The sequence below is a fragment of the Guillardia theta genome, assembly GCF_000315625.1.
Source record: "Guillardia theta CCMP2712 unplaced genomic scaffold GUITHscaffold_321, whole genome shotgun sequence".
NCBI lineage: Eukaryota > Cryptophyceae > Pyrenomonadales > Geminigeraceae > Guillardia > Guillardia theta.
Genome location: NW_005434356.1, coordinates 1 through 12,909, shown reverse-complemented (window position 1 = coordinate 12,909; position 12,909 = coordinate 1). Strand labels below are relative to the sequence as shown.

General features: G+C 44.5%; 3 protein-coding genes across 3 annotated transcripts; all 3 read right to left on the bottom strand.

The window, feature by feature from the left end:
* GUITHDRAFT_54508 (hypothetical protein) lies at positions 1–216 on the bottom strand (the record flags this gene model as incomplete). Its single annotated transcript, XM_005818358.1, has 1 exon — positions 1–216. A coding segment is annotated over one exon (216 nt), but the record flags the coding sequence as incomplete, so codon positions are not given.
* A 9,164-nt stretch (positions 217–9,380) lies between these two features.
* Positions 9,381–10,255, bottom strand: GUITHDRAFT_156581 (hypothetical protein). Its single transcript, XM_005818357.1, has one exon. The coding sequence runs from the start codon at positions 10,146–10,148 to the stop codon at positions 9,633–9,635; it is 516 nt and encodes a 171-aa protein (XP_005818414.1). The 5' UTR covers positions 10,149–10,255; the 3' UTR covers positions 9,381–9,632.
* An 862-nt stretch (positions 10,256–11,117) lies between these two features.
* Positions 11,118–12,181, bottom strand: GUITHDRAFT_156580 (hypothetical protein). Its single transcript, XM_005818356.1, is given in 5 exon segments — positions 11,118–11,145; positions 11,199–11,382; positions 11,402–11,892; positions 12,000–12,090; positions 12,153–12,181. 4 exon segments carry the CDS (start codon positions 12,046–12,048, stop codon positions 11,135–11,137), a joined length of 735 nt encoding a protein of 244 aa, XP_005818413.1. The 5' UTR covers positions 12,049–12,090; positions 12,153–12,181; the 3' UTR covers positions 11,118–11,134.
* Positions 12,182–12,909: the final 728 nt, after the last annotated feature.

Here is a 12,909-nt window from a genome sequence, read left to right as displayed (position 1 = left end):
CTGTTGCTCCTTGGGGTCCTGTTGCTCCTTGGGGTCCTGTTGCTCCTTGGGGTCCTGTTGCTCCTTGGGGTCCTGTTGCTCCTTGTGGTCCTGTTGCTCCTTGGGGACCTGTTGCGCCTTGTGGTCCTGTTGCTCCTTGGGGTCCTGTTGCTCCTTGTGGTCCTGTTGCTCCTTGTGGTCCTGTTGCTCCTTGCGGTCCTGTTGCGCCTTGTGGCCCTGCTATACCATCAGGCAAGGCAATGTTAACATCATTATAATTATCTAATGTAATTGAAACATTCCCGTCTTTTGTATTTGTAAAGTTTAATTGAAAATTTTCTATTGTTGATATGTTTTGTTGTGTTGTATTATCATATGCTATCTTAACAATTCCGGTTCTATTTTGGTCATCATATATATCAGTCACCTTTGTGACTGCCGTTGTTCCTCCTAGAGATAAACTCCTCCTACCAACTCCACCACTTGTGATAAGGCTTGTGGCAACTGTTGATATATCAACATTTTGCACAGACATGTTTTGAGCTACAACCGTTTGCGTGCTCAAATCTATAACGCTAAGATTACCCCTTTTAATATCTATAAAATCAACCTCTAATTTACCGCTAATCTTTGCCGATAAATCGTTGTTAAATATCTGATTGATAGCATCAGAATACTTGTTCTCAGTCCAAAATAGATTTATGGTCTCAAGGGTCCAAGATATAGATTTGCTTATTGCTATTAAATCAAGTTTATTAGAATAATTTATAGCCTCTTGACCTGTTGGCCCTTGCTCGTGGTCTATTATTCTAAAATGATTATTATCATTGACATTATATAACTCTTTAAAATTTGTTATTTGCGTTGTCCCCTCAATCTTCAATTCAAATTGATTGCGTATTGTATAAAATATGGTTCCATCTTCACGGAGAACAAAGCAATAAAAATTTAGTTCAGCGATGCGACTATTTTGAACACTAAAAACAGGGCCGCCAATATTTGGATAAACATAAGCAAATTCATTTATATTTATGGTCTTCTTCTCGTAGCTTAAAACATTGTTTGTATTCTTATAATATATCTCAAACACTAAATCAAGAGATATGTTGGTAATATTTAGCGAGCCATCTTGTGTTATTTGATAATCTAGATAACAAATAAACCCTCTATTATTAGGTATATTCTCGGTTGTTAAACCACCTAAATAGTAATTGAAAAGATTGTATTTGCCGCTGTAATATTTGCGGTTCATAAAATTTGTACTTGGTCTAAATTGATAATAAAAATAGATAGAGAATTTATTCGTAAAACTAATGTCAAAACATTCGATATAAAAATTGTCTGGGATAGCAGTTGTTCTATTAGCGAAATAATACCTGACCCATTCCCTGTTTTGAGATGGATATGTTGGCACTGTTTCATAAGGAGAACCACCACTCCAAAAGTCCCAATTATCATAAGTGACTGTGTATGTATCATTCAATTGATTTTTAATATAGTTCGGTGCTATTAGTTGATTGCCCTGTAATTTTAGGAAGATATCGGCTATATATAGACTATCAGGACCAGTTACTGTTAGCTTCTTTGTTGTGAATGATTCGCCAATTAGAGCAAATTGATTTGCCATTTGGGTTTGATTGACATAATTTGAACTGTTGATAAAATTTGTGTAGGCATCAGTTTTTAGGAAATTAGAGCTATTGAGATAATTTGCATAGACATCCGTTTTTAGGAAGTTTGAGCTTGCCAGATTTTTATATGATAGAAATGTATCTAATCCCTGCTGTTTTGTGTAGAAATCGGTTGATAATTCCCATTCTTGATTGTCATTGAAATAAAGATTGCCTATAAACCCAGGTTTGACATCGTTTATAAGTGTGCTTGCTGTATGTTTTGTTCTTATGTGATTATATAATACATTTGATTCTTCATATATTTTGGTGAATAGTATATTGGACTCAGTCAATATATGATCAAATAGTACATTTGACTCATCGTATATGTGATTATATAATATGTTCGATGTATTATCAATTATATCATCTATCTCATTTTTGTCATAGATATTAGGGACAATAATATCATCAATAAAAAGAGTTTTACCTTTGAATATTGTTTTATATTGCTTTAATGTTTGCAGTTCATAATTGCTGCCAAATACAAATTCATTTAATTCATCTTGTGTTAATTCATTGCCTAATGTTATTACTTCTTCACCTTGAAAAACAATATTTCTTTCGTCTAAAACTGTCTGTTCTTGTCCATTAATGACAAGAGTTTTATAAGTGTCGTCATATATAAATGCCTGATTAGGGACTAAATCAAGCTTGTGACCATCTGTGAGATTCCTAGAATATATTTTAATGACTCTACCTTGTAATTTAGTATTTATAACCTCATCTTCAAGAACAGAGATAACAACACCTAATGATAATCTTAAAACATTAATCCACGAGAGAATAAACAGGCCATCAGCTTTTGAGGTGTTTGTTCCTGACGCTATCAATCCCCCAATGAAGCCCGTTCCAATTGCAAGACCTCCCTTAACAATTTCGCCCAACCCATTGAATAAATTAAAACCATTTTCAGCCGTATCGTCCAAATCTTCTAAGGATTGGGCAGCATTTGCGGTTTCTTGCGCGGCAGCATTGTTGTTTAAATCATCTAATTGTTGTTTAATCTGTTGGATTGTAATAAATGAGCCATTTTCAAGTGTGAATTTAATGATATATTTATTAGGATTAGTCTGATATTTGACATATAATATATTCCTATTGTTGTTTGTTATAATGGTTTCATTAGTATCAGCATTATATTTGATAAGAGATTGCAGATCTAGAACAAAATTTGATGTGGCAAATAATATATTGCTTGTTTCAATTAAATTATTGCTAGTGATAAATAATAAATCATTAGTTTCTATCAAGTTATTGCTTGTTTCAATGGTGATAATTTCTAGATCGTTAGTCTTTTGATTAAGGATATCTACATTACCATAAAGTACATTGATATTTGAATTTATCTTATTAAAAATAGGCGTTAGAGTTGTGCCATTTGTGCTGCCTATAAATTGATATGGCGGCTTATCACTGTTACGGCAGCAACTCATATTTATTTATAATAAAGGAATCCTTTTTTTTTGGGTATTAGTCTATGCTATGGCCAGATGTGTAGATCATAGAGGTTTTATATGTGTTATGGCTGGTCAGGCAACCCACCTTTTGGCATAGGCAACAAAAGCATCACATAGAAAAATCTTATTATATCAGTAACAAAAAAATGAAACAGGGTTGAATCTCAGCACTATACCGCAGCCAAAACAATGAGCATTGAATTGAACAAGACAACCAATAGGGCCTTTAATAAGATCTTATATGAGATCTTCGATAAGGTACGTGAAAGCTTCTATATGTCATATGATACCGTGGCATGGGAAGATGAGGGAGAATATTATGACGTGGTGCTTATTAGTGTCGATACTTATACAAGTCATCATATGACCAAAAAAGATGAAAAAGTAATATTCGAGCACAAGAACCAACTAAGCGCATTAATTGATTATATAGGCACCTATGGAGAGCCTGATCTCAAAGGTTTAAGTGATGAACAGAAGATAAAGAGATTGACAATACATTGTGCCTTTCAAGTATTATATGAATATTTGATGGAAAATATTCAGATTGAACATACCGTTGAAGATTCAGAAGAAGAAGATGATGATGATGAATATTTGCCAATTGGTCCTATCAGTTATGACCTTGAGACGGAACCATTATAAAAATAAATACATAGTTTTTTTAATTGGGGTGGTGTTATTAGTAGTGCCGACATATTGATATAAATTTTGATATCTATTGTCACAAGACATTTATAATAAAGAAAGATAGATAATAATAAAATAAAGAATATAATTTAGTATAATAATGGTAATGATAAAGGGATTTTAATAAAAAGGAGGTAGGCGGAGGGTAGGCGGGGGGTAGGCGGGGGGTAGGCGGGGAGGTAGGCGGGTGGGTCCCTCCGCCATGTTTTGGCTGTGGTGGAGTGTGAAAGAATGGTAAACGTAGGGTAAATAGACGTAAGGCGGGGGGGGGCGGGGGGTAAAATCGTGATTTTGAGGATAAATATATTTAGACCATCCGGCATGTGGGCATATATATATAGCTATGGAAAAATGGAGTTTCCCCCCCCGTCCCCCCCGCCAAATATATTAAGCATGTAATAGAGCGGAAAAAATAAAGAAAAGAAAAATTAAGCCGTTATGTGAAATAGGCGGGGGGTAGAGGCGGAGGGGGCGGAGGGTGGCGGCGGGGATAGATTATTTTGTTACTTAGGGGGGTTCGCAAAAACAACGTGTTTAATATTTTGCGGTTTCACCCCACATTGATTTTTTTATTACTTATATGATCCTTGAAGGATTCATAATTTTAATTAATATTATGTTTTGGCTCTGGCCCACTCCGTGGGTGCGCTCGTTTGTTTTTGGTTATTTTGTGTGATAATCCGCACCAATGCGCAGCTATTATTTCAATTGAATAAAATATGATAGGGATTTGGTAAAGAAAATAAAGAGCAATGAACAGATTTTTTGATTGAATATAAAAATCATTGAAATTATAAATTGATTTATAAAAACAGATAAAAATAATGATTTATTCGCAAAACAGATAAAAATTATGATTTATTCGCAAAAAGTTGTCTCCTCACGTTTCATTACAATTAAGTGCATGCTTTGAAAGTTCGTCAGTGTTGCAAGGCGCCGGGCGGCACTCGGAATACGGAGGCTGGGCGGCCGGGCCGGCCGCCCGGTACTCAGGGATGATCCGATCGCACCGCGGGCCCGGGCCGGCTTCACTGAATCGTGACGATTCAAGTTCACTGAAAGTTTGACGCAGAGGCCCGGGACCGTGACTCCAAACCCCGGGTACTCCGGGCCGCGCCGGGCGGCCCAGGGACTGTCCGGGACCGTATGGTCACCGTCACCCGGCGGGCGCGGACCGTACACGGCCGTCCGATCCGTGGCAAGGGCCAGTTGCTGAGGCCCAGGGACCGTACGGTCACGTGTTCCGGGCCTTCGGCGAGCGCATTGTCACTGGCAGGTCCGACTGAGTCACAGGCTGACGGGCTCCCGGCGAACAAACTGCGGCCCCCCGCGGCGCCAGGCGCGGCCCGCCCCCCCCCGTTGAACCCGGTGACCGGGACCGGCCCCCGGGCCGGGTCCGAGGCTGCAGCGCTGCCAGACCCTAGCCTGCAGCCTCAGCGTGGCCCGGCACACGCCGCTTGACCTGACGGTCCTGCCAGGAGCGACGGGCTGCTTGACCGTAGGGTCTGTCCCTGACCGTCCCACTGACTCGGGTCCCGGTCAACTGCAGTGCCGCTAGTACCTGGTCAGCATGTGAAGACTCCAGAGTTGGAGGTTCGGCCACGTCCTGCCAGGTTCTCTTGCTGTCTTGCTCAGCCTGCAGGCTCTACCCCCGCACGGTGCCGCAGCGGCGTCACTGGCCTGGCCTACCATCGCAGCAGAAGCAGACCAGTGCTGCACTGCCCCCCCGGCCTGTGCTCCCTGCTGTCGGAGACGCCCCCGACCGTACGGTACTCGCCGGTCTCGGCTGAGCCTCGTTCCGGGAGGAGGTCAGGATCTTGCACGGCCGTACTATAGAGATAACAGTCGCCTTCTGGGAGGCAAGGTTGAGGTGTAGCTGGACTGGGACGGAAACTACCTGGGGCTGGTGGATGCCACAGCTGAGAATGTCACAAGGCCCATCGAAATGAAGAATGTGGAGAGGTGGTAGTAGGAAGAGGGAGAGGTGGTAGTAGGAAGAGGAAGAGGTGGTAGCAGGAAGAGGGAGAGGTGGTAGTAGGAAGAGGAAGAGGTGGTAGTAGGAAGAGGAAGAGGTGGTAGTAGGAAGAGGGAGAGGTGGTAGTAGGAAGAGGAAGAGCAACTCACTTTCCTCTTCTATATCGCTGTGAGTTTGACGGCGACGTTTGGTAGCACGAACATTTCCGTCCGATCATCTTCCTGAGGCGTTTCTTCATTTTGCTTATTTCCTCCTTGAGTCGTCTGACCTCCTGTGCAATCATCTTGTAATGCAAGTTCTGCATGACATGAGGGGGGCAACCAGTACTTCTCATTTCGATGCCGGCGGGTCACCAGGCAACCCACACTTCACTCGACGCTTCAATTCATCCAGCATCCCTTCTGTTCGAACCAATGCACAGCTCCACATCAGGTGATGCTCGTCTAATCGAGTCTTCAAATAGTCCCAATGATAAACCAAGCTCGCGAGAGCATGTTCTGCTACACCTCGAAATTCCTGCCTGATGTGTGGGAAGCACGATTGAACTGCGTCGCTGACATAACTGTCTTGCTGAGGACCAAAGTGAGGTGGAAGGATAGCAAATTCTCAGGCAGAATCGATGCGCAATCCTGCCGCTGTCCTTCCAACAAAAGCATCCCCTGCGAGCATATAACTCATTTCAAATGTCACTAACTTAGCAAAATTCTACCTGCTGCCTCGAACTTGAAGTATCGATCATAAACCCTTCCATTTGCCCACCCAGCTCTTCCTGTAAGTGCCACTACAGGTGAGCATTGGGTACTTCCACTTGCACAGAAGGTGGCAGCGCCCTATACCGGAAGTAAGCTCGAGTCACTATTCACCACAAACTTGGCTTATTCACCTTCCTTACAGAATGTGTTCCTATCTCATCAGCTTTGATCCCCAGCCTTTCCATTTCTATACACACTCTCCTCCGGCACGATAACAAATCCGTTGAGCTCCTGGCTGCCTCCGACTCTTCACCGTCGCCTTGTGCTGGTACCGACATAGTTCGGTGGAAAGACATCAGAAATCTATCATACTGATTCGTACCTGTGCATTTTAGAGAGTGCAACTAAAGTTTTCCTAGTATTTTATTAGGGGGCTTATGGGTTGACCTAACCTTGACCTTGACCTTCGTGCTGATTTGAATCCGACGTCCGTTTTAGGAGAAATGCTGTCATGAACGGATGCAAGATAGCTTGAAAGCAGGGTAGAAAGAACCTAAAAATTGACTGATATTTAGTACTTTGACCTTCAGTTTTAGAGTTTTAAGTTTTGTTTTTATCTCTTTCTTGGAACTGTTCGACATATCGTGAATGGCAATTGCGCTGCATGCGATGTCGGCAAAGCACCAAGATGTCCATGATGGTTGTGTTTCCTCATTTGTTAGCGGCATGAATACTGACTAAGGATGGAGAGCATGCAGTAAGGGATCTTTCCTTCCAGGTTCTATGATGCCTTGGATACAGATAGCACTGTACAGATGGTTCAAGCATGACAAGCACAGGCATTCGACTTTCAAACAGATAGCCTAGAGGCTTGCACCAGCCAAGCATTGCTTGATTCATGCCAAGTTTGTCTCCAATTTAGCTTCATCTGCAGGACATCCCATCTTTGAAGGCACATCTTCAATCACTTTTCACCTCATTCAAATACAAAAGTTCACTGGCTGATAACGTGTTGTGTGCTTGAAATCTTCATCAAGTGAAGATAGATGCACTTGTCAGAGATCAAATGACAACATAGCAATTGATGTAAAGTACATGGAAGCTCTCCGATATCCTTGAGTTTTGCGTAAGACGCGTTGCACAACCGTGAATTTGCTCAGCCTGTTTATTCAAATTTGCATTGTACATAAATAGATCACTCGGAAACTTGATATGCATACTGTGAGACGAGGAACATGATCTACCACACTACAAGCTTTCAAGGTTGTTGACTGCGCGGGAAGAGAGGGAGGATGGAAGGCAGGGGCGAGCAGAGTCACGGCAGGCGTGAGCATGATGGAAGGGAACGGGGAAGGAAGGGCTTCAAATGGGTACCGGGAGATCGCAACGGTTGGGACCCTATGCTAAGCCAATCGTTGAGGTCGTTCATATTCTTAGCCACTAATTGCTAAGCACATGGCTGACCTTCGGTCCAAGCGGGTACTTCATGGATTGTAGGGGCAATACATCTCTTATTTTAGAGAGTGCAACTAAAGTTTTCCTAGTATTTTATTGAGGCGGGTTTGTAGGCTTTATCCTCGTCCTCCTTTGTTTGCTCCGGTTTACCCTTCTTTTTCAGTCAATAAAAAGTTTTGATCTACTCCACTGGTACAAAAGAATACTACCACGTGGTACCCATTGCTTGATAACAAGAGTTTTACGTCATGCCGTCGCTTGCGTGGTTGAGTAGCGGATTCCGCTGCCTTCTCCGTTTCCGAGTATTCGACGATGAGGCGGGCTTGTGGGGTCTATAGAGAGCATCCCTCATCACAAGAAGCATGTCATCCTGCATCAGTCATCACTGGCAGCAGGCAACGTCCCGGCATACACACATCCTAGGCATCGCTCTTACCGAAACGTTTTCAGAACAGATGACGTTTCCCAGTTACGGTCATCTTCTCGAAGCAGCCACACTTGACGAATGATCCGGTCTTGCTTGTTTGCATCGGCGTGTATCATGTCCCATGGTGCAAGCGCAAGCAGCTCTTCCATCACGTCTGTGCGTCTGTGGTGGCCCAGGCAGGCGAGGTAAACCATTGCGGCAGATGCGACAAACCAGCACCGGAGAAGGAGAGCAGACCTTTGAAGCGCCGCCGTAAATGTGGCGTCATGCCCAATCAATCTTGGACATACTCAAAGATCCAGGCAGGAGATCGTTGGAGGGTGATCAGTACAGGGAAGCTTTCCATGATCTGGCGTCCAAGCGGGTCAATATCAGCACCCAAAGAAATGACGCATATCGTCTCCCTGCCATGCTTGACTTGCCCAAATCCTCCAAGGCTTACGAGGTGGGCGCCCTATCCGCCGCAGGCGGCTCCTATCTAAGTGTCATTGCCTTACTTTGCTCTTGAGGCAGCCTGTACCGAAGTGAACCTGTATTAGCACATGGAGCACTACAAGGCTGTGGAGATTGACAAGTATGAGGCGACAAAGGATTGATATCGATGCGGAAGATTGAGAGAAAGAGAGTCGAAGAGAAACGGCGGGGCTTTGAAAGCAGTGGCAACTGAGGTAGGAGGTTTGGAAAGGTGTGGAGATATGCACCAGATGTTGAAGAGCTCGGATATTATCTCGCCGCATGTAAATGTTGAATTGAACATCCTGCTAGGCTTCAGAGAAGTCCCGAATAGACCGGAGCATCTCGCTGTGTAGGGGAACCACCATGTGCGAAGTTGATTCATAGAGTAATCAGTGACGTGAGATGAAAGCAGGAGGTCACGGCAGCAACTCACACCATCATCGCAAAACAAACTTCCATCTGCGAGTTGCTAGCACGGTTCGTCAGTGGAAAAGTCTATTGGATAGCGTCGAGTCATCGCACTGCGGAAGGCGCTGTCAGGCTCAGTAGGCTCGTAGGAGATAGAGTCATGATGGCCACGTGTGTCGTTTATCTATTCTAGCAAGCTTCTACAGCATCGCGACGAAGGTCCTCATCTCAAACGCAAAGATTGCTGGGCTCTGGCAACTTTGTATATTTCGAAATGATCGCCCACAGGAATCCTGACGATTCTAAAGTCTTGGATGCACAACCTTGCAAGGCGACTCTCTACGTGCAAAAACTTCTCTTCTTCTGTCGCGTCCTCCCAGGTTCCAACTACTCCCTTGGCGCTGCTCTTGCGATTGACTACGTACGTGGCGGAGTGACAGTCATCCATCCCTTTGGCCTCCGCATCGCATCCTCCTTCGAAAGCATCATGATATACTGAGTGACTCCCCTGATTTGACTCTCCTGCTCCTGGCTTGCCTTCACTCCCTGAGATGTGAAGCCTTGATCTCGTCCCCAGCAGGGCATTTCCTCATGCCCTGAAGGTACAACGAACACAAATAATTGCCTCTCAAACTTGTTCTTGGCTCGCAGAGCGTTCAAGATGTTGAGTAATGAGTCCACTTTGATAGGATGTTTCCCCGCCCGTGTCATCTGGAACATGTAGAGAACCCCGCTAGCAGACAATAACATCGCATCCATGCAAGGAAAGTTCGATGCCTTTGGCTTACAGTATGCATCCGGCATGATCACCCACTCCTCCAAGTCTCCGATTGATGACGCAAATTCATTGTACGGTTGCGATTCCTTCAACTTCAGCTTTTCTGACCCGTTTCCATCGCCCGTATCCTTATCCAGCCTTTGCAGATGGTACATTCCTCCTCCCTTCAGCACCTCATGCGCAACGTGTTCAAAAGCTACACCTGCAGCTGACTGATAGCCATAAGTAGGACTCGAAAAAGCAAAGTCGACAACATGATCCCAATCCCTTTTCACAAGGGTCTCAAATATCATCTTCTCGGCCTTCGTCGAGCATATTCGAGCGGTAAAGGATCTGAAGTCAGTGCTGGGGGAAAGGTGAATCAGTTTCGATGGCATTCCAAGGTCGTCATTCACTGCTGCATCCATCTTGTTCTTGAGTGATATCACTGAATCTATTCCTCCAACAGCCTGCCCAAGTGTCTCTAAAGGTTTCACGACGATGTTTCTCGGCACATTGCCCCAATCCTCTACGATCTTCTGTACTTCGTCAGGGTCCATACCACGCTCCGATTGCATCTTGATGAAGAGTGACATCTCCTCGTCTGACCACAACGGCAAGAAATATCTCTTCGCCGATCCAGCATTCACAATGGCCTTGAACATCCCATACTTCGGTGAAGAGATTATGATTGTCTTCGCGGTTCGTGATATCGAATAGTTCCCCTGCTTTTTCAACAGATCACAGATATACCAGTGCCTAAACGTTTGAAGAAAGCGTTGCGCTACGGATCCATCCATGAGCAGGCTCCATGCTTCTCCATCAAAGTACCAATATTCACTCCCTATCTGATACACTACTTCCTCACCAGGCCGGAGGAGCTGAAGAAGTAAGAAGTATGCGAAGCAGGACTTCCCGATCCCTGGAGTACCTGTGAGGATTACTTGATGGCATCCTTGAGTGGAGTCCTTGCCCTTTAGCGTCTCTGGGTCCAACTTGAAATCATTGGCAATCAACTCCCTCATCTTCAAGTAGCACGCTCGTATGAAGAGCTTGTTTCCAAGTGTCTCATAGCCTCCCAAGCATGTGGAGAAGCTGACGTATTCATTAGCCACCAAGCCCTTTCCTGCGCGTGCGGTAGTCCAGAGCTCTTTCAAGAAACTTAGCATGCCAACTAGCATCAGTCCTCTTAGTACCCATGATAGCCACATTCAATTCTGTTTCACCTTCAGGTCTTGACAAGCTGTCTCGAAGTTGCACAGGACGTGGAATAAGCCCCTCAAGCCGCTTCTTGTCCTCTACAAGCCGCTTCTTGTCCTCTACAAGCAGCTGCTGGTACTCTACAAGCTGCGTCTTGTCCTTTACAAGCCGCTTCTTGTCCTTTACAAGCTGCGTCTTGTCCTTTACAAGCTGCGTCTTGTCCTCTACAAGCTGGGTCATTTTGACCTTGCATCCTTTTCAACAGATCTGTAATCTCTTTTTGTACATCTTTGATCTCTCCTTGTACACCCTCGATCTTTCCTTGTACACCTTCGATCTTTCCTTGTACATCTTTGATCTCTCCTTGTACACCTTCGATCTTTCCTTGTACATCTTTGATCTCTCCTTGTACACCTTCGATCTTTCCTTGTACATCTCCGATCTTTCCTTGTACATCTCCGATCCCTCCTTGTACATCTTTGATCTCTCCTTGTACATCTCGGATCTCTTCATTCCGCCTCTCTTGTTGTTCTCCCTCCATTTCTGATTGCACTCCCTCCATCCCTGTGTGTACACCCTCCATTTCATTCATCCATGGAGACCTCTGAGTCCTAGAGTCCTGAGCTTCAGCAGAGATGCCGGAATTGAGGATCTCCTCAGAACCCGTCTTGGAACGAGGGGTTGAAGCTTGCTTCACATCTTGTCTCTTCTTTTCAGGCCCTGGGAGGCAGCGCGCAAGGTCAGCTTCCCATATAGAAATTGAGCCTCGCACTCAGCCATCGCAGCACGGGGGGGATCGACACTGGTACAAAATCGATAGGTCTCACCTTGGTTGTCGCGGTCTTGAGAGAGTTCGTTCGCCCTGGGCGTCTTCATACTTCCCTCCCGTGGACACAACTAACGCAATGTGAGATGCCCCTACATCACAGTATCAGACCCAAACATGCGTTCGAGGATATCATCATGGGCAAACAACATACTTGCGATCGTCAGCTACGATGCACGGCAAGGGCGGCAGCCTCCTGTCACTCTGGCCTTTCAAGGACACGTATCCTCTTTTTCATAATGTAGCTAGTGGGGTACTTTTGGGGTAGGAGGACCCGGTCCAAGCGGGTACTTCATGGATTGTAGGGGCAATACATCTCTTATTTTAGAGAGTGCAACTAAAGTTTTCCTAGTATTTTATTAGGGGGCTTATGGGTTGACCTAACCTTGACCTTGACCTTCGTGCTGATTTGAATCCGACGTCCGTTTTAGGAGAAATGCTGTCATGAACGGATGCAAGATAGCTTGAAAGCAGGGTAGAAAGAACCTAAAAATTGACTGATATTTAGTACTTTGACCTTCAGTTTTAGAGTTTTAAGTTTTGTTTTTATCTCTTTCTTGGAACTGTTCGACATATCGTGAATGGCAATTGCGCTGCATGCGATGTCGGCAAAGCACCAAGATGTCCATGATGGTTGTGTTTCCTCATTTGTTAGCGGCATGAATACTGACTAAGGATGGAGAGCATGCAGTAAGGGATCTTTCCTTCCAGGTTCCATGATGCCTTGGATACAGATAGCACTGTACAGATGGTTCAAGCATGACAAGCACAGGCATTCGACTTTCAAACAGATAGCCTAGAGGCTTGCACCAGCCAAGCATTGCTTGATTCATGCCAAGTTTGTCTCCAATTTAGCTTCATCTGCAGGACATCCCATCTTTGAAGGCACATCTTCAATCACTTTTCACCTC